Here is a 20,872-nt window from a genome sequence, read left to right as displayed (position 1 = left end):
GTTCTGTCATACTTGAATGCAAATGATTACATTTGTGATTAAATAGTTTTTTTTTTTAAGAAAATTTATTTTTGCTTAATATCCTTTTCCATGGATAAATTTAGGATCCAAGAATGTTTGGAGCCTACCTACCTTGTACTGCTAGGTCCTGGGTTTGTACTGCTGGGTCCTGGGTTTGTACTGCAGTGGTGCTATAATTTGGATCTTAGGTGTGGTAAAATTTCTGTGTGATAAAGGCTTTGTTCAATAAAGTGCTATTGGGAGGTCATCGGACCTTTAAGAGGTGGGATTTAATGGGAGGTGTTAAGGTCATTGGAGGCATACTCTTTGAGGAGACAGTAGTACTTTAGCCTCATCCTATTCTTCTTGTTTGTTTCCTTGCAAAAGTGGTAAGCAGGTTTGTTTGTTTGTTTGGGGGGTGGGGCCAAGTAGTTTCACTCCACCATGTGCTCCCATCATGATATGCTGCCTTGGTCAAAACAATAGAGTCAACCCATCATGGTCTGAAATGTTTTTATAAATATGTGCGCCAAAATAAACCTTTTCCCTTTTTAAGTTGGTTATCTCATATTTTTGTCAGTGACAGAAGGCTAACAGATGCATTCTGTGTAGTTGACAGTGTTTATTTGAATAAGTGAATAATTCTGCAGTTTCAGAGAAAAACCACAGCCTATCAGGAAAGTATGTTAACTCTATTCTGTTGTACATTAGCAGGTCCGTTGCTTTTTTTCCATTAGCTTACCTAAATTTTAAAAATAACTTTTTCTTTTCGGGGTGGGGGTTGGTACACAAATCCCTTTTAGAAATCAAGATAAACCATAAAAAGGCAAAGATACACATATCTCCAAATGTTATCACGCAGTTTCATGGACTTCTTTGAAGGTCTGCAACTAGACCCACTACCTTGCTCTAAAGTTTGCTTCTGTGACATTATTTCTTTGACTGATGTTTGTTCTGTTCTGACAATTTTTGGTATCACTATGCTTCGACATTTGTCTCCAGTCTGTAGGAATGGGCTATTAAATCTTATAAGATTGAAAATGTTAATAGCTTATTAAATATAAGTTGACTATTGTCCAATAAATAAGTAAATGTGATTAAATGCTATAGCTTTCTTTCATTAAGAATCAAGAATACAAAGACAGTGGTGTTATTAATACATAAGAGAACCAGAGTGTCAAAATAACTTTACTTATACTATTATTGCAGATGCACTGGCTTATTTAGTAACAAACCTCATTATCTAAAACTAGAATACATTACTAAGTTGTCATAAGCCTCTATTTTAGTTGTTTATAATTTTATAGTGTTTTATTTTTAAGCATTTGATCTATGCATCATTAACCATATCTACTTATTAAATGAATTTTATGCATATTTATTACCACAGTATAGTGGTTATAACCCTTCTATGTCTTTTCAGAGCTTCTGATGATTTTTGGTTTTCTAGATCAGAACCATTTTACTTTTCCTTGGGTGGTTCCCTATGGTACAGAATTTAAAAGTAGGAAGCTTGGGGTCTGGTATTTTGCAAAGTAAGGTCCTATCCAGTTGGCACATTCTCTTCATGCAACATAAAATCAATATGTAATGATAATATTTTAGATTTATTGAACACTTCTTTTTATATTTTATGTCTACTATCTACTTCTCCCAGCATACCTAGTAAGTGGTACAGCTTGAGCACAAGTACATTTTCTTAACCAGTGTACCAGTGACTTCATCTCAAACACCACTAACGAGAAATCTTCAAGGAGAATGATAAAAATCCTCTCGAGACACATGTTGCTTCTTGTCACCCTCTCATTACAAGCAGACAATGCTGTGATCTCTTACACCCCGCATGTCTGGTGGCGTTCTCAGCATTTTTCACTTAGCATTAGTCAGTGTGCCTTTGAATTTTTAATACCATTCCATAGGGGTTTTAGGACATTAACTTGGTCCTGATCAGTCTATCCTATTATGGAGTTATTTTATTTCACCTCTGGCACAACTTAATCATCACAGATGTTTTTCTGGGCATGTAGAGTAAGTCATTGTAATTGGTGGAAGAATGTTGAGTTGCAAACGATGCATTAATCATTTTGTTTTCCAAGTATACATTTTCATAGTCTAGAAATTGAAGTTTGTGCTTGGGAATTTAAAAATATATTTTGCATTTTAGCTGGGAGAGACAGCTATATTTTATGTCCATTGTCATGTGGTTTCTGGTACTGCAACATTTTCAGATAGTCGAATTCTAGCAATAGAAGAAAATGTAAAGTTTATTTATATCTAATACCTATTGAATTCACATTTAAATCCTTTTAGCTTTGGGGGAATCATTAGTTAATAAATCTAATAACTTTTTATTTCTGTTCAGTGTTTTTGATGCTTCTCATTACCAACAAGAGCAATAAATGCACTCAATATTGGAAAGAATATTGCTTGAGTTAAATTAATATAAAGCAACCTTTACCCTAATTGTCTTTTGTTGTTGTTTTGTTATTTTTCAGAAGAAAGAACCTTCTAAATCCTGTGTCAAGAAAAAAGTAACCAAAGTGGCAGAAGCAAAAAAAGTAATGAAGAGAAATTTTAAAGTGAATAAGAAAATAACATTTACTGATGAAGGGGAGGTAAGAGTCCGAAAGCTTCATTTCTGGGATACATTGCAAATATTAAGAAGTTTGACTCTCCTAATGACTACTTCTTGAAAAGGCCAGTATTTCTGTATAGCAATGGTCAGTTCCTTTAGCTACCCCTGCAGGCATTTGATCAGCTCTATAGCTCTGGACAAGGATGAATTCCTGACATTAAACATGAGATACTTCTTGGTGATGCTGACACAAAAATGATATTGAACTTTATAAATTCTGATTTTATAAGATTTTCTCATCATGGTTTTTATCAAATTCTTCTATGGAACAAGCATAAGAATATTAACAACTACTTGTCTTGCCAGAGAGTCTTTTGCTTTAGATGCTGTTCTTGCACATTCTTGCTGGGTTGGCTACAGGAGGAAATTCTCTGCCTTTAAGTAATCTCAGACACACATGTGCCTTTATCACCCTTATTGTGGCCTGGTTTTAAATAAACAGTTATATTAAAAAATCATAGGGAAGGGATTATAACTCAACGCTTTTCACAGGAAGGTCCTTATTTTACATAATAGTTATTTTGTTTTTAATCGATGAAATAGATCCAGAACATTGAGTGGTTTAACTTAAGAAGTGAACAGTATATCAGGTTCTTCTGAATATTTCAGATGACCTCATCCTCACTACATGCAAATTTTTCTGACCACACAGCAACTTATACACATCATAATCTTATTTCATCTTTTATAACTTTTCTTCACAGTGCTTGGTTTGTAACCTCAGTCTATTATTTGACTGTTGTCAATTTCTTCTCCACTTTTCTGTGAAGGAAAAATGGATGTGAAAAAAGTTAGTTATTTTGTTGACTTTGTTCACTATCAGTCCCCAGCACCTATAATAGTGCTAACATGAAAACCCCCAGATTTCTTGAATGAATCATTTATTTTTCCAATAAAATAACAGCTTTTCATATTGTCTAAAGTATCACATATATTTTATCTTCAGTAATGTAAATGCTGCTTAAGTAGTCTATATCCAGTTTTTCCTTTTTGTTTTGGAAGTACTAAAGATTTGGATGTTATTTTGGGATATATGAATTAATTGAAGAATAACACAGTATACATAGTGACTCAAAGTTGCTAGAAGCGAAAAATACTATATATGATAAATAATTAATGTGCCAAAATTATTAAAAAGTGATAAACATCTGAGAAGCAGGCTAAACTAGGATATAGACCTATTACATCAGGTGTTCACTGTAAAATAAAGTGAATGTTGTTATAGTAATGAGATTCCTTAGTATGCTGCTCAGTTTATCTGCACAGATTACACCAGGTAGCTTCAAGATGAGTATAAATCTGTAACTGTAAAATGTTTCAGTTTATGTCTATTGCTAATAGGAGGTTATCTACCACACTGAAACTTCTGATCTAAAACTCTAAAAGTGCTGTTTATAGTGTAGCCCATAGAAGGGCACACTTTTTATCCTCTTCAATACAAATCAGAATGAGGAGTCTGAGTAATGGATGTGTTTTTGTCAGGAGTGACCCCTCTCTTTGGCAGATTTAGGCTCAGTAACTGCTAGTATTGCCTGTTGTTTAGTAATGTTCATCACGTCCATTGGTTGCCAAAAGTTGAGACTGTAGATATCGCACCCCAAAGAATGCCTGTGGTGACTACAAGAGTGAGAGGAGGCAAGGATGCCCCAGGGTCTGTGAGGTGTGTGTCTCCGATTTCCAAGAGACTGCATGCTAATTAGTCTTTCCAAAACAGTGACACCTACTCACATCCTTCTGGCAATCAATTATTAAATAATTAATTTTTAAATTTTTGTCTAAATTGTCGAGTTTTATATTTTTATGTTGGACCTACAAATCACCGAGTAATGGCTTTATTTTTCTGGAAAGGACACAAGCTACTGGTGACTAATTAATTTATTCATCATTATTCAGTAGGCTAATGAAAAAGCCTACACATTCAGCTAGATCCCCCAACTCTTAGATTAGTGACTTGCCTGCCTGTCACCTTGATCCTGTCCATAAATTATGCATACAGAATCATTTGAATATGAACAGTTCAGGAAATCCAAGCTAAGTTTCTCCTTTACATGTATTTCATTGCTTATGTGTAATATTGGCTGTAAGGTGATTTGTTCATCAGTTTTGAGCAAGTGTTTGCTATGTATTTCATACCATACTGGGGTACAACTGTCCTCAAGGAGATTAATTCTAGTAAGAGAAACAGGAAAGTAAACCAGTACAGTATGATAAGATATAGAGGTACAGGTGCCTTGGTAGCCTAAAGGAGGTACATGTTGGTCAGCCCAAGTCCTACTCTACGTGGGTAATTTTTACCTGAATTGTATGGCGATTGAGCCTACCTTCTCCAAATAATTTTGTAAAATTTTCGTTTTATTGTGTTCTTAATAGGTTATGACAGCATTACTTTACCCCTACTGGGACTTTTTGTGGGGCATTGCGGGAGGGCTTGCTTACTTGAATTATGAAGTTTGTGAGAAAACTTAAGAAATATAGTTATAAGGAAGAAAATGAGCATACATATAACAACTTTTAAAGTTGTTACACAAAAGAAAAGGGTTTCTGTGAATGTTTCCTGTTTCTCATTCCATACTTATCTCTCTCGTCTGTAGTTGGTTCAGCAGTGGCCACAGATGCAGAAATCCACCATGAATGATAAGGAGGAGGATGATGACACTGGTGGTATCAACTTAGATAAAGCAAAGGAAAGGCTTCAGGAAGAGGACAAATTTGACAAAGAAGAATATAGGAAGAAAATTAAGGCAAAGCATCGGGTAAGCATTCCATTTTGAATTAGTACTAAGTGAAATTTATTATGTCCCTAAAGAAATATAAATACTCAGGTAAAAATGATATGATTTTATTGATTGTTTTCTGATGCTTTTTCCTGTGGCTATCATCATTTTATCTGTTCCTTTGGTTCTTCTACTGGGAGAGTCTTTATAATACTGACATCTCTCTGACAGTGTCATATAGATCTGCTTTTGGTCTGAGGTGACTCATATAATATTAGTGGGTTTTAAAATTATAGTCACACCCCACATAACATTGTTTCTTTTTCTTTTTCCTTTTTTTTTTAAAGCAGTGCTGAGGGTTGAACCCAGGGCCTTGCACATATGAGTCAAGTGCTGTACACTGAGCTACATCCCTAGTCCTATAATGTTTCAATCAATAATGGACCAAATATATTAATTATAGTGGTCCCATAAGATTATGTGGGGTAGTGATGTTGGAGCCTTCTCAGTTTCTGTGAGTTTACTTACAATGTATGCACAATAGTGAAACCACCTAGTGACACATGACTTTAGTAAAATGTTTATTTTGATATAATTCTTGTTCGATGTGTACTTGTAGGAAGTAGTACAGAGAGATCCCATGTTCTCCATTTCTGTAGTTTTTGTCACCACAGAATGTTTTGTATATGAAACTGCTCAGTATATTTTATATGAAACTACACAGTATATATACCTTTTGTACTCCCCTCCAACCCCCCAAGTGCTAGGGATCAAATGCAGGGCCTTATGTTGCTAGCATTTGCTCTACAGAGCAATATTCTTAGCCCCAATATGTAGCCTTTAGGGATTGGCTTTTATTGTTTGGCATTTTTTTTCCTGAAGAATTGTCCTAGTTGTGTAAATCAACACCACTTTATTCCTTATAATACTGAGTAGTATTTCATTGTTTGGATTCACCAAAGTTTGTTTTATCATGAGGGACATTGGTATTACTTCCAGATTCAATTAAATTCAGCTTAATTTCTTTTCATATCAATTATTTGATAATAAATATAAAATTAAATTCACTGCCTTAAAAAAAGTGGAAACCTTTTAAGAGGGAATGCTTCTAAATAGGCATGTTCCTGGTAGTCTTAAACTTGGCAGTTTTCTGTTATACATATTATTGCCCTATCAAGCATACTATTTAATTCCCTAAAAGTGGACATTTCACTAGATTAGTTACTGAAGTAAAGCAGATTTACACTTTTAAAAAACTTTATGTAGCATATCTTTGAGACAATGATTCCAGAGTAGCACAGTATCATACCTGAGAATCACTGCCATAATACTAGATTCTGTGTTAAGAACCTCTGAAGCCTTTGGATATGGACCTTATTAGCAGCATCTCAAGAGAGATTCTTGTCGGTTTTCACCCTTCTTTGAAGTAATTTATCACTTTTTAATGGGCCAGAACACTTTAAAAAAATTTTTTTTAGAGAGAGCAGTAATTATAGCTTCTTGACCATTTGATAGAATTTCACAATAGCATTTGGTGAAAAAGGAAAAAGTAGATATTAAACATAGCTTTAGGGAGGGAAATGAATGTTGTGAAAAACATTCAGAAATGTGGAGAACAAATCAATCAAAAATATACTGGTTGTAGTTTTTGGATGTTTATGTTATTGAGAGACATTTTTTGCATCACTTCCTTTGAAATTGTATATAAAATTTCTTTGAAATTGAATTGAAATTTGGTGTTAACAAGTTGTTAAAATCGTTGGAAATACTAAAGACTGTCAGCAATTTGCTATGTTTTAGCTTACATTCTACTTAGAGTACTTATCTTGTAGCAAATAGAGTGTAAGAGGTTTGACCCTTTATTATTTCTAAGTTATAGTCAGAGAAATATGAAGAATATAAATAAAGTAAGATTATCCCTCCTTCCCCTTTCTTTTCCATTTGTAGAAGTTATACTATTTCCAATTTTGTAATATTGTTTCTGAAACTTTTAGAAACTTTGTGTCAAATGGGCTAATTGTCCCTGTGTTACACAGGCTAGACTGTGAATGTCATCTGTTAAAATATATGAGGCCTCTTAGGAAGAGTATAAATAAGTGATTGTTAACTGTGGCTATACTGGCACTGTTCAAAATCTGTATCTTTATTTTATGGTATTTTTTGTGATGAATAATATACATGATTCAAAATTCAAGATGTAAAAAAGCATATTGAAAATTTTTGCTTGTGCCTATACTTGTCTTTCATACCCTACCCTGACAGCTTTCTACTTTTATTTCCTTTTAATGAGGCCTTTTATGCAAAGAGGAGTAAATGGAAATACCATACTCTTACTTTCTCCTTTTCTTACCTGAGAGCAAGCCTTCTGAATATAATGTTTATGCTTTTCTGCTTCTCTTATTTTTAAGTTTTTAATTTTAATTTTCTTTGTACCAGTGTTAAAATATAGCATAGCTTCAAACAGTCTCATGGATTGTCTCACAACAAGGTCGCACAAAGTTGTTTTGAGCTGATAAACTTCAAAGAAATATCACCAGACCTTTACATAGTACCATAGTAGGATGGACTACAGAGTATCTCTGTACCTAAAAGAGCAAGTCTTTTCAAAAAATCAGTGAAAGCTTTCTATTTCAGATAAAAGGGGTATATCCTATATATGACAGCTCATGGCATAGCTGCCTTACTCCATTAACTGATTAGTGAAATGTCCTCTTTTAGGGAATTAAGTAGTATTGTGATAGGGCACAATTGAAATAGCTAGATTAGTTGTCTGTATTAAACTTTAATGTAAATGCTACCTAATACTCAACTCACATGATTGGTTTCTTGGTAGTATTTTTCAACAGTAACATTTACGTATACATATATTTGTGTGTTTTGAAGAAGAGAAAAATTTACATTTGTGAGCACTTTGGAATTAATATGTTTACATAATAATAACATGTATAAAATACAGTGTGGGTATTCAAATTACTTATGCACCAAACTTTCATGGAATGGATTCTGTCCTGAAGATACATAGAATATTATTTTAAATGGGAAGGTGTATTGTATGGCATAGTGAAGCAGTAGTGGTGGTTAGTGGAAACAGTACTGGGCTGTCAGGGAGAATACTTGCACTTGACTACTGAGTATGGCATTATGTAGTTCAATTTGAGTAACCAGTCACCAATTTGGACTGTACATTTCTAAAAATGACAAGGGAATAGGAGTTAGTCTTAGACGATCAGTGAGATCTTCTGGATCTGTAGATCCAGTCAAGACATGGGAATAAAATTGCCTTTACTTTTTGGGGAAAATGGAATTTTCATTTATAATTTTTCCTCCATGACAAATCATATTGCTTTGATGACATTTTTTTTCTTGTTCACTTACTTTCCAGTAGTTACAAAATTTTACTTAAAAAACTATTAGTAATCCTGAACAGATTATTTTGTTTCAATTAATTGCTGAACACATTGTTGATGTTGAAATAATATTGTATTACTAATATTACCATGATGACAGTATTCTTCTAGCATGAGGTTTTGCTTTGAGCAAATATAATTTTGTCACTTTTGGAGGCTATCACTCATAATTTTGTTACTTCTATGAAAGTGTACTAAGAAGAGTTCTCTGTCCCCAGTGAATTTTGAAAATACTAACATTAGAATCTGGGAATAAGCTTTACTTCATGAAGATAGATAAAGGTTAAGAAACTTTTGATGCAAAATTATGAATAATGATGTGACTGATGAATTTGCATGGAAAAAACAAAACTCCATAAAACTGATGGCATGTTTCTCTATTTCACATATATTTTTAAAATGTATATTGATTTTAGGTTTTATAAGCTTTTAGAATTTTTTACCCAGCTTGTTCAAAATATTTCACGATGAAATTTTTTATTTAAAAAGGTATTTTATATGTAAGTGAATTTATTCTTAATGATCCTGACTGTAGTTGTTCCCTCTATCTTATAAAGTTAACAGTCTTAAATTACAGTTTTAGATGTGTTCTCAGCCTGTGTAATGTAGGACTCAGGTATTCATTTTGTTTCTCTTATTTTGTCCTCTTTCTTATCACATTTGTCTTTGACTTCTGTTTTCACCTACCAAATTTTGGAAGCTACATAATTTCTACCATGACTCTAATATTTATACTTGTCTTAAAGTCTTAAACTGGGATATAAAGATTTTTTTTTTAAGAGAGAGTGAGAGAGAAACAGAGAGAGAGAATTTTTTTAATATTTATTTTTTAGTTTTCAGCAGACACAACATCTTTGTTTATATGTGGTGCTGAGGATCGAACCCGGGCCGCACGCATGCCAGGCGAGTGCACTACTGCTTGAGCCACATCCCCAGCTTCTGGGATATAAAGATTTTTTTTCATTAAAAAGTTTTTAACTTATTTTAAGATATTTACTAATGTATATTATATGTGTTCTAATACAAATGATATATATTTATATTGTGATTTGTTACAAGTATACATTATACAGTAATCAAATCAAGCTAATTGTCATCTCAAATGATTATTATATATTTGTGGTATGAAGATTTAAAATCATCTCTACTCTGAACATATAATACAGTATTATCAATCATAGTCACCATGTTGTGCAATAGATCCCTAGAACTCATTTCTGATGTTTAATTAAAACATCACATCCTTTGACCAATGTCTCTTCTCTGCCCCGTTTGAATCTATCAACTTTATAATAAGTCTTTGAGATTTTTATAACTTATTTTTTTAATTTTTTACGAATTTTTAAAAATACCATATAATGTTTAAGAGATGGATTGATGATTATATTGATTGAGACTAGTTGGAGACTTGGATTGATGAGCACAGAGCAGAGTTTGGTGCTTATGGTGTCCAATTTGATAGGATATGGGGTGATAGACATCACAGGAGATTGAACCATTTGTTTTGTCTATTGCTTTATACCCACAGCCACATGGCATAGAGTATCTCATCAAATAGTCAAAGAAATTAACAAGTGAATTGTTGTTTCCATATCAATTTTTTTTCTGTCTTCATATTCTTATTGTAATTATTCCAGATTTATATATAAAAGACTACTTTTTTTATATTGTTCAAATGAAAGTTAAAAGAATAGGTAACAGATCAAAAGAATCTTACTATGTTCTGAGTTCCTGGGAAGGATTTAGGTTTTCTAGGATTTTGTCCTTAGAGAGCAGGGGATTCCTTCAGGCTTTAAGATTCTTATAAACATTCTTTTATGCACTTTTGTTGAGTCAATTTTCTTACCTGAAAAAGAGGTGCTTTTAATACTTAAATAAAGCTAGATATCCCCTTGATCCCTGTATGATAGTTGCTACTCTACTCCTTTCCAAACTGTCACAGTTCCTCCAAACTCATCCATATGGGTCATGTTTTCATTACTTCCTAAAAATGAGTTTTATTTCCAAATCTACAAATAGATTTAAGTACTGTCAGAGAGTGAAAAAGGTTTAAATACATTGTCCTGACTGCTGATGAAAGTCATATTTCATGGTTCATTCTTTTCTGGAGGATAAGGACCTATAGTATCTGTGAGACCAAAAGCTTTATAATAGCTATAAAGGGAGTATTTTGTACCTTGAAATGTGATTTTCTGTTTTCCTTTCCCTTGTGAATTTGATTTTCATTATTGAATTTCATGCTGTCCTATATTTAATCATTTGTAGCATGGTAGAACTAAAGATAAAATTTTGTCTTTTTGTGTGGCCTAAAATAGTTTTTTTATATTAGTACTCTCCTAGAAATAGGAAAATAGTTTTTGGTGACATTACTCTTTTAGAAATGAAATAGAAAAATAAAGGATTTAAAACATTTGAACCAGATGATATTGAGGGGGAAACCTAAGTTACAGAATAAAATAAAGTTAAATTATATTTTGGTTTTAAGTACTCTGACCTTTTATCTTTGATGTATCATGACCTTATAAATTTTTTTCTTACCTCAGTAAAGAAAAGAGGTACTTTCTTCCTTATATCTGTATATCCCAAATCTTGAATTCCTGTAATTTTACTTTCTTTTAACTTTAAAGAGAACTCTTTACTCTTGTCTCTTTTTCAGGCAGAGTACTAACATAACCTTTTAAAATAAAGAAAAGTTTTCTAATGATATACTTCAAATTATTTTCCTTTTGTTTCATCCAGTTTTGAAAGGTGGTTGCCTTTAATGCACTTCCCTTTTATGTCTTGGCCATTTTGTAAATGTCTGTGGATGTCACTCATCTATTTGAGACTACAGTCAGAAAATGTCAGTAGGCAAAAATGATTACTTTTGCATATGTGAATTCTGATATTGAAATCTGAAATTTAAGATACCTTTTAGTGACTATACTGAATTATTATTGAAATTCAATAGAAGAAGAAAATTGCCAATATTGTGTTTTCCTGCTGTGATTAAGATATCTAGATGAAATGTTCAGAATAGAGAAGTGTTTAGTTATATAGAAAGGGTTTTTCTGATGGTGAGGTTACTTGCAAATTGAAGTGTCATTTTTCAGATATTCTCATGTGTTATTGAATAATTACAACCCAAAATTTTGTGACTGTTAAGTGTGGTCAGTTATCTGTTCTGCATAGGAGACTGTCAAAAATTAATTAAGTTCATAAAATGTCAGAAAAATATGAAAAGATTCATAGTAGCAGACTATTAGTAATAAAAGAAACAGCACCACTTATCTAAGCATATTGGTGGGAGAAAAATACTACATATGACTGTACAAAGTTAAATGAACATTTTGAATGAAGAAACCTTGAGTGTATGTTGCAGTATCTCCATGGACCCAGGATAATCCCAGGCCTGTTACTCACTGTGTACTTGACATCAGCCAAGTGACCTCATTACTTTGGCCTTTCACTTTTTTCCTCTATAAAATGGGGAAAATAATATCTCATAAATTCTATCACATAGGTTTTCAAATACAAGTTTATAGTGAAATGCTGATAATTACTAAGAACTGTAACTGTTTGTAAGAAAATAACAAAAATGGTAATAATGTACTTATGGACAAATACAAATTTGTGGAAAGTAAAATTTTATTGATCTCTGTAGTTAGTGTTTTATATAGCTGTAGATTTAAAAGTAAGTTAAGCAACAAAACTTTTGAAAGTCATTCTTATTGTAAACTAGCATAAAATTACTGTTATGTTTAATTTTAGTATCTAAAGCAGAAAAACTTTTTTTTAAATAATAGGATTAAATTGTCCTTTTGGTGGAAGGTAATACAGAAGAGAGAGAAAATTATAAATACATGTAACCACAAACTAGAGCCATCAACTAAGCAAAATTAATATTAGTTATTTTAATATTTTTTCTAATGCTTTTTGCTATTCATGTATTTTGTAGTCTGCTAATGTTCAAAGAAAATCTGGTGTCAGGTTTATGAAAAATTTGGGTGCAAATTATTTAGAAACAGTCATCCATTAACCTATTTTTCCCCCACAAATTGAAGAAAGTTGGAGATTATTTTAGAGGCAGGACATTTGTCATAATCTCATTAGAGAACCTATTCAGGGATAGAGTTTGATAATAACTACTGCATTAATTGGCTGCTTGTTCAAATACTAGTATTATTTTCTTGGATTGTTAAAGTCACACCTGTTACTATTTAACGCCAAATATGAACATTTTTATTTTTATTAGAATGTATTGGAAAAAATACTAGATATGACATATGAAGACCCAGCTTTTGGATTAATCTCCTAGTAACTAAATAAAGACTTCACAATAAGCAAGTCAAATTCTTTTTTTGAGTTTTTGTTTAGCTCTTTTGTTCCTTCCTTTGACTTTGATTTCTGCAACTTCCAAGTAATCTTTAGAATGTTATGGTATAATTGTGTAATTGCAGATGTCCTTGCTAATTGTATACTTTATTTGGAAATCAGAGTACTAACCATAATTTCCAAAGCTGAGAAAGAAGAAAAAGAATAGGCACAGAAGAACAATTTAGCATTAGGCATACTTAGGAACATAACTCAACCAACAGCCATTTGAATTTGAATTTTCAACTTCACTTAGAATTTAGCTTTTTTACTATGTAATCTGAAGCTATAGAAACTGAATCTAGAAGCCTGGTGGACTCCATTCTTTTTTGACATTAGTGTTTGATCTTCTTGGAGACTTTTAACATTTGTCTTCTCACTTTATCATAAAGAAGTCTGTAAACTTAGAAAACATACATATTAGCAATTCTACCTCTAGAGTGATGGATTAGGATTGTTTTTTGAATCTAAAGGAAGTTATTTATGTGCAAAGCATAATGGAAATGAAAGAATGCCCAGTGTAGAACCCCCTGTTCACTCTCATGTTGATGACTTAGTTTAATGCAATAGTGAATCATGATTGCATTTTCTTCTTATTACATGAAAACTATTTACTTTTTGCATTGACCTAGTTGTTCATTAACATTTAAAAAACATAAAATATGAGGAATTTAGGATTAAGTAGCTTCTTTGGACATGAAGGTAATCTGGCTGTGATTGGGCTGATCTGGATGGCTAGGTAGGTGTCCATTTCTTAACTGTTCTAGGTAAACCCCTCCAGAAGTATACTCAGTTGAAGAAGACCATCTTCCTAGTTAGAGAAAGGACCTTTTTAGGACAAGGGTATACTAGTAACTGTGCTTCCCTGCTAGAACCTCCAAAGAAGCTCTCAGGAATAGCCTCTTTGTTAATACTTTTGTTTGGAGAGGAAGATAGATTTTTGATTGTTTTAAAAATGGCTTTAAAATGGCTTTCTTTCTGTTTACTATTTAGCTAAGTAATGTCTTTTTCTTTCCTTTCCTTTTTTTTTTTTTTTTTGGTGCTGGGGATTGAACCCAGGGCCTTATGCATGTAAGGCAAGCTCTTTACCAACTGAGCTATATTTCTAGCCTCTGTTGTTTTGAATTTTAATATCATATATGTTTCTTTTTCTTTAAAAAAAAATCCTGGTGTGCATTTCCTATTTTGTGATTGGTGGAAAACTAATGGGGAAACTAATGGGGAAAGCAAAGTATGAAAATAACATGTTTTACAAGAATATTTCTTTCCTAAGAACCTTCAGGGTGTGAATTTTATATCTTCTTTAAATTCCATTTCAAATAGAAGACAAGGGAAATAGGCGTGATTGCATATTTTTCTTCCTTTTATTCTTATTCTGTCATTATGTATCAGTAGTATCTCAGATGCTGTGCTAATCACTTAGGTATTTTCTTGAATTGTTACATCAACTTTATAAAACCGTGTGCTCTAATTCTTTCCATTCTATTTTGAGTTAGAAAGTATAAAGCTCAAAACTGCACAATAAGTTCCAGTAAGTGGTGGACCTAGCATTTAATTCCAGGTTTGTCTGACACATACTTAGTGATTTTTAATACTTATGCCAGTTCCATAATAATTGTTTTTAGTAAGTGTTTACTGAAAAACAAATTACACATATCAGTTGGCTTTAAAAAATAAAACAGTAATAATTTGTTTTATGTCTAATAGATAAAAGTTCATATGTTGCTAATTTTCCCCATCTTTCTTTTAGGAGAAGAGACTGAAAGAAAGGGAAGCCAGAAGAGAAGCCAATAAGAGACAAGCAAAGGTAAGAATTTATATATGTGGATATTGTATTTTTTTTGTCAGCTTTCTTAAGATATAATTAAAAGGGATTTATATTTGATAAAAACAATTTTTGTAATGTTGAAACAAGAGTTTAAATTCTTGTCTTTCAATATGCATTATTTATTTATTTATACACCAGCACATTCTAGTTGGATTTAAGTTCTTGTAGCCTATTTACTTTCTCATATTCATTTGTTTCCTGTATGATGCAGCATGAAACACATCTAAAATAATTTGTTCATTGGGCTTTGCTATACTCTCCCTACCACTTTTTCCATTGTATTTTTTTGCCTCTATATATACAGAATACAGTTGTCTCCATGGTCCAGATCTGATAGGATTTTCATCTTTATCATCATTAGATAGATGATCTATTTGAACTCAACTTGATAGTAAGTAACTCTGAGAGCATTGGTTGCTACAATTTAGCTCCCAGAATATAGTTGAAAGTGCTCTATATTTCTCATCATCACTGTATTCTGCAAATAATATTCAAATATTTATAAACAGTTTCCCTGAAATATATATGTATAATTATAAGCATCATCTATAAGCTGCCATGTTTTTTTTATCTGAGGTGTTTCACACTGAGAAGTGTGTAGTGTCTGAATTTTAAAGACAGTTAGTAGAAATGATATCCTAAAACCAGGGCCCAGTAATGTATGTCATTTCTCATGCTGTATCTTATTGTGCTATGCCTGACTAGCCATGATTTCTTCTTGGCAGTTACCAAAGATCCGACTCCCTTGAGTAAGTCCATAAAGTTCTTTGTTGTGTGTGTGTGTGTGTGTGTGTGTGTGTGTGTTTTCTATGCTGGTTATAGCACTTAGAAAGCAAGTCAGAGATAGTAACTCATGCTATAATTCTGAAGTGGGAAGCAATTACTGTATAGTGTAAGATGAAAAGACTGCTTATATTCAGTATTTAATGTCACTCTTTCTTCAAAAGTTCACCAAAATGAAAGCTCCAGTATGTACAGCCTGATGGCTAAAGCAGGTGGTGACCTCTGCGTAAGCTTTTAAAATGGAAATGTGAACTCTTATGCCAGGAAAATGAGATCTTAGGAGCTATAGTTGGAAGAATTTAAAATTAACGAGAAAATATTAACTCTAATGAACGCTCTTGATATTTAGAAATATTGCATATGCAGCATAAAAATAAGCCTTTTTTTGTTTCACTAACATTCATTTTTGCAAATAAAAGTACACAAAATGAAAGATGCACTCTAGAGCCCAAAGAAAGCCCTGTTACACATTTCCTTTGTGTATATTTGTGCGTGTTCATTCATTCAGTCAGCTCTCTGTATCCATGTCCACAGATTTTAACCAACCAGAGATGAAAGTGTAGTAAAGCTGATGGTTACATTTGTATTGAACATGTAGAGATTTTTTCTTGCCATTATTCCCTAAAAATGCAGTTTAATAATTTATATGGGATTTTCATTGTATTAGGTGTTATATGTAATCTGGAGATGATTTAATTATGCAGGAACATGTATGTAGGTTATATGCCATTTTATATAAGGGACTTAGGTATCTTTAGATTTTGGTATTTATGGAGTTTTCTAGAACAAATTTCCCTTAAGATTTCAAGTGAAAATTGCATTATTCAGTATGGTTCATTTTTTATACTCAATAGATGTTGTATGCCTAATTTTTCATAATTATTTGAGCTGTAAAATATCACACTTACTGTTGAGCCTGTTCTCTGGATTTGTTCTTAGAAACAAACAGTTTCTTTCATTCCCCTATGTAAGGACAGGGGGAGGAAGGGAGGGAATATGTATGTATGTGTTACTTGGGATTGAGCACAGGGCCTGTGCATGCTAGGCAAGACCTACCTGTACCATTGAGCTACATCCCAGCCCATGGTTTTGTTTGTTTTTGAGATAGGGTCTCACTAAGTTGCCCAGGTTGGCCTCAGACTTGGTGCACTTGACTCAGCCTTCCTAGTTGCTGGGATTACAGGAATGCACTATCTTGCCCAGCTGTATTTGGTTTTAATACTGTATCAGCTGGGGAAATAAACTGTGAAGGCCACAAGAGTTCGATTTTTCCATTGGGGGTGAATTCAAATGTGAACTGCTTGAGACAAGCCCCTGACTTCTCTACTTTCCCTCTTTCATGTTTTTCCTCTGTGTTTGTTTTCTGGCATCCAGAAAAGAAGAGGGATTTTCTTGTCAAGAGAAGGTCTAATTTCTGTATCACCCTCCTAAGGATTGTACTAGGAACAAAAAGATGATCTGCAGATGACATGGTTTTGCTGTTGAGCCATGACCTTTGGATAGAGGCTGTGCTTCATTATTCTCTAGTAGTTCAGCTGCTTTCATTTCACCGCCCCCCTCTGAGTGTGCAGATACTTGGCTTCTAGAAAGAGTGATGATACCAGAGAGCTGTGTGGCCAGTTTGTAGCCAGGACTGAGAACTGGCATCAGTGAGAGGTTCAGGCTCACTGATAGATTCCAAGGAATTAACTTGAACCAATTTTTCTGCACCCAGCTTCTTCTCAAATGAAAGTGATGAGACATGAAAGCTTTCTTGACTTTTCAGTTTCCCCTTGGAAACAGACCTATTATTTGAAGAGAATTGACAAAGCGGTGAAGACCCAAAATTTTATGATATGTAAGAATAAATACGTGATGGAATAGTCAGGTTTCTCTACAGTGTCTGTGCTTTAAATGACTTCTGTGACTTAATTTTAAAGTAAATTTTTCTCTTTAATCTCATTTAAATATAATTATTGTGTTGCTTTAGGATGTTGCCTTCTGAGATACTTGAGTGAGATTCAGTCTAGAGCATTTCTTTGAGCCAGACCTGTAAGATATACAAAAGATATTTTAATGATAAAAGAAAGTGGTATTTACAAACTAAATATGCCAGCAAGTGTGTGGTCTTACCTCTTGATAAGCTATTTTTAGGAATTAGCCTGTAGAAACTGAAAGTGTGAGAAAGAGTGGACTCAATGTTTTTATTTCTTGTATCATACAGTAAACATGTTGTTATAAAGGAGTAATATAGAGGTCATGGTGTTTTTTTAAATTTGGGAGAAGATAATGAAAGCTAATGGAAATATCTTTATTTCCCAGAAAAGTGAAGCCTTAATGATAATGAGGGTTTTCAATTTTAGAAATGATGATTACTGATTATCTATTTCTTTGTACATTGAAAGTAGTTCTAAAAATAAATTGTCTTTAAGTTATGAGTATGGTAAAATAAAGTTGGAATGGCCCTCTCAAGAACCTGATTCAGCCAGGTAAGGTGGTATATCCCTATAATTCCAGGTACTTGGGATACTGAGGCAGGAGAACCAAGTTCTACACCAGCCTTGGCAAACTTAGAGAGACCTCATCTCAAAATAAAAACAAAAAAGGACTGGGGATATAGCTCAGTGGTAGACTCTTTGTGTAGCATGTGTGAAAGTCTTGGGTTAAATCTCCAGTACCACATAAAACAAAGAACAAAAGCAGTAACCAAAACTAATACAGCTTTTTGTTAAAGTGCACATCTAAGATCTGCCTAAAATATATTATTTACAGTATCCAGAATGGAAGAGACATCTGAAGATGAAATGCTTAGGAACATTTCTTGGAGACCCAATATTTAATTGTTTGGGGGAAATATGGTCTTTTTTTAATGAAAACTTTCTTTATCAAGGAAATACTTGACCTGTACAGTAGAATTGCTTCTGCTTTAGCTAACAGAATATCAAATATTCTTATAACTTAGATATTTAAAACTGAGATCTGAAAAAATAGTTGTAGCAATGATCAATAGACTATATTGCCTTTTGACTCATAGAAGTTACATAATCCTGGCAATATAGTTTTACCTCATTATCCAGCTAGATTTCCTGTTGCTTTTATAGTCACAACTGCTTGTACTAATCTCTTGTGGCTGTAAGGATTTAGCAGAAATGTGTAGAAAATGAACAACCATGCTGAAACTTGAAGAAATAAATCTTCAGAATTATCTTAGGGGTATACTACTTTTGAAAAATAGAGTAGGATTTATTAAAAGTGTGATATCTGAAATCTAGAAAGCATGCTATGTCTCAAAGTTGCTTGGTGACCTGGGGCATCTCATTAACCTTTCTAGTTCTCTTCTCAAAATGTATAAAATGAAGGACAGCCACTTTCTCACTTTTTAAATTTTTTTCCACAGTCATTTTTAATCATGATATTGTTGTTTGTGTGGTTCTTGTGTGATCTTGATCTGAGCTATGTAATTAAAGGCACAGTTGTACTGAATGGTTCCTAGTAAAGGTCCTCATCCTCTCGATATTTGAAGATATTTTTTCTTCATATTTTACCAAAAGCTTATTTGTTAAATGATGATTTAACATAAAGCTATAAATGGGACATTAAATGTTGTTGGTGGTATTAGTTCCCCAGAGAATAAAAGCCTTCACATTTATTCATTTTTTGGCAGTGCATTATTGATAAATACCAAATTAAGATTTTTTTTCCATTTTGGTGTGCAGAAATGCCACATTCCAATATAATCATTTACTGAACAAGTGATTTGGCTTCTCTAAGCAGACTCCTCACATAATACCTTGCTTTAATACTGTAATAAGATCAAATACACTGCCTTATTTTAATAAACAATACCCTCTTTTTTTTTTTAAAGAGAGAGTGAGAGAGGAGAGAGAGAAAGAGAGAGAGAGAGAGAGAGAGAGAAAGAATTTTAATATTTATTTTTTAGTTATCAGCGGATACAGCATCTTTGTTTTGTATGTGGTGCTGAGGATCGAACCCGGGCCGCACGCATGCCAGGCGAGCGCGCTACCGCTTGAGCCACATCCTCAGCCCCAATACCCACTTTTTGACGACTTGCTATTTCTCTTTAATATCTACCAAAATTAGCTGTGAAAACCTAAATAGGTTTATCTTTGTGACTCTAGTGTTGGTATGGATTGCTTGGGGATTAATGTAGCAGTTGTTTTTTCTCTTTCTTTGGTGATAATGTATAAGAACTGGATTACTATGCTAGAAGTTATTTAAGTGATACTTCCAATGTTCCCTTTTTTTGAGAATTATTCCTCTAGTCATAATTATTTATAGTTAACTTCGTGAAATGGAGGAATATGGCCATGCTATCGTGAATACCTGCTATTCTTTTAAGACTAAGTAAAAATAATTAGTGAAGATTTTTCTCACCCTCTCAGGTGTGATGAACTCTTGCTTTTGTAACTATTGCTGTGGTCTCCTGGTGTATAAACAGAAGCAGGCATATATTCCTGAGACAGTTGAGCACAGGGAGAAAGAAAAGAGATGGGGAAAAGCATAGAATACTGTTTCTTTCTTTCTTTCTTTCTTTATTTTTTTTTTAGTTATACACGGGCACAATATCTTTATTTATTTATTTTTAATGTGGTGCTAAGGATCAAACCCAAGGTCTCACACGTGACAGGTGAGCGCTCTACCGCTAAGCTACAATCCCAGCCCCAAATACTGTTTCTTAAAAGGAGGAAGAGGCTTTGCTCTCTATCCTTTCAAGGAGGAAGAAATCGGTGGAGAAGGAAATAACAGACAGATGGAACAGAGAAAAAGGGAGAATGACAAAAATTTTGTACTAATTCCTAAAAGTCATTCTGATTTTGGAGATGGGTCATACAGTATAACTGATACTAAATTTTCAAGTATTCACTAATTCCTGTGTTAGTGGCAATTTTTGTTTTGGATGAGGAGAGCTCTGTGGGGATAAGCTTTTACTCTGTTTTGTATGGCTATGGACTGTGGAGTAACAAAGCTTTATTGCCTGCTCCTTGAAACTATAAAGACTTCTGTTGAGCACCATAAACTAGTGTTTGAAAGAGTATAAAAGTTAGTGACCATAGGAACTTATCCCTGGAGTAATCACATATAATCTAAATAACATTGAAAAGAACTTGTTTTTCTCACAATTTTTTTTTTTTGTAGTCTCAGGAATTACAGA

General features: G+C 33.1%; 1 protein-coding gene across 1 annotated transcript in view; it reads left to right on the top strand.

Moving 5' to 3' along the window:
* The window catches only part of Ddx10 (DEAD-box helicase 10), a 271,314-nt gene that overhangs the window by 163,117 nt on the left and 87,325 nt on the right, over positions 1-20,872 (top strand). The window contains exons 14-16 of the mRNA XM_076843793.2: positions 2,496-2,615; positions 5,227-5,388; positions 14,860-14,916. Coding sequence (XP_076699908.2) covers positions 2,496-2,615; positions 5,227-5,388; positions 14,860-14,916 — 339 coding nt within the window. The remainder of the gene's footprint in view (positions 1-2,495; positions 2,616-5,226; positions 5,389-14,859; positions 14,917-20,872) is intronic.

This window comes from Callospermophilus lateralis, chromosome 2, assembly GCF_048772815.1.
Source record: "Callospermophilus lateralis isolate mCalLat2 chromosome 2, mCalLat2.hap1, whole genome shotgun sequence".
NCBI lineage: Eukaryota > Metazoa > Chordata > Mammalia > Rodentia > Sciuridae > Callospermophilus > Callospermophilus lateralis.
The sequence above is the reverse complement of the archived record's forward strand: the minus strand, read 5'-3'. Positions and strand labels throughout refer to the sequence as shown.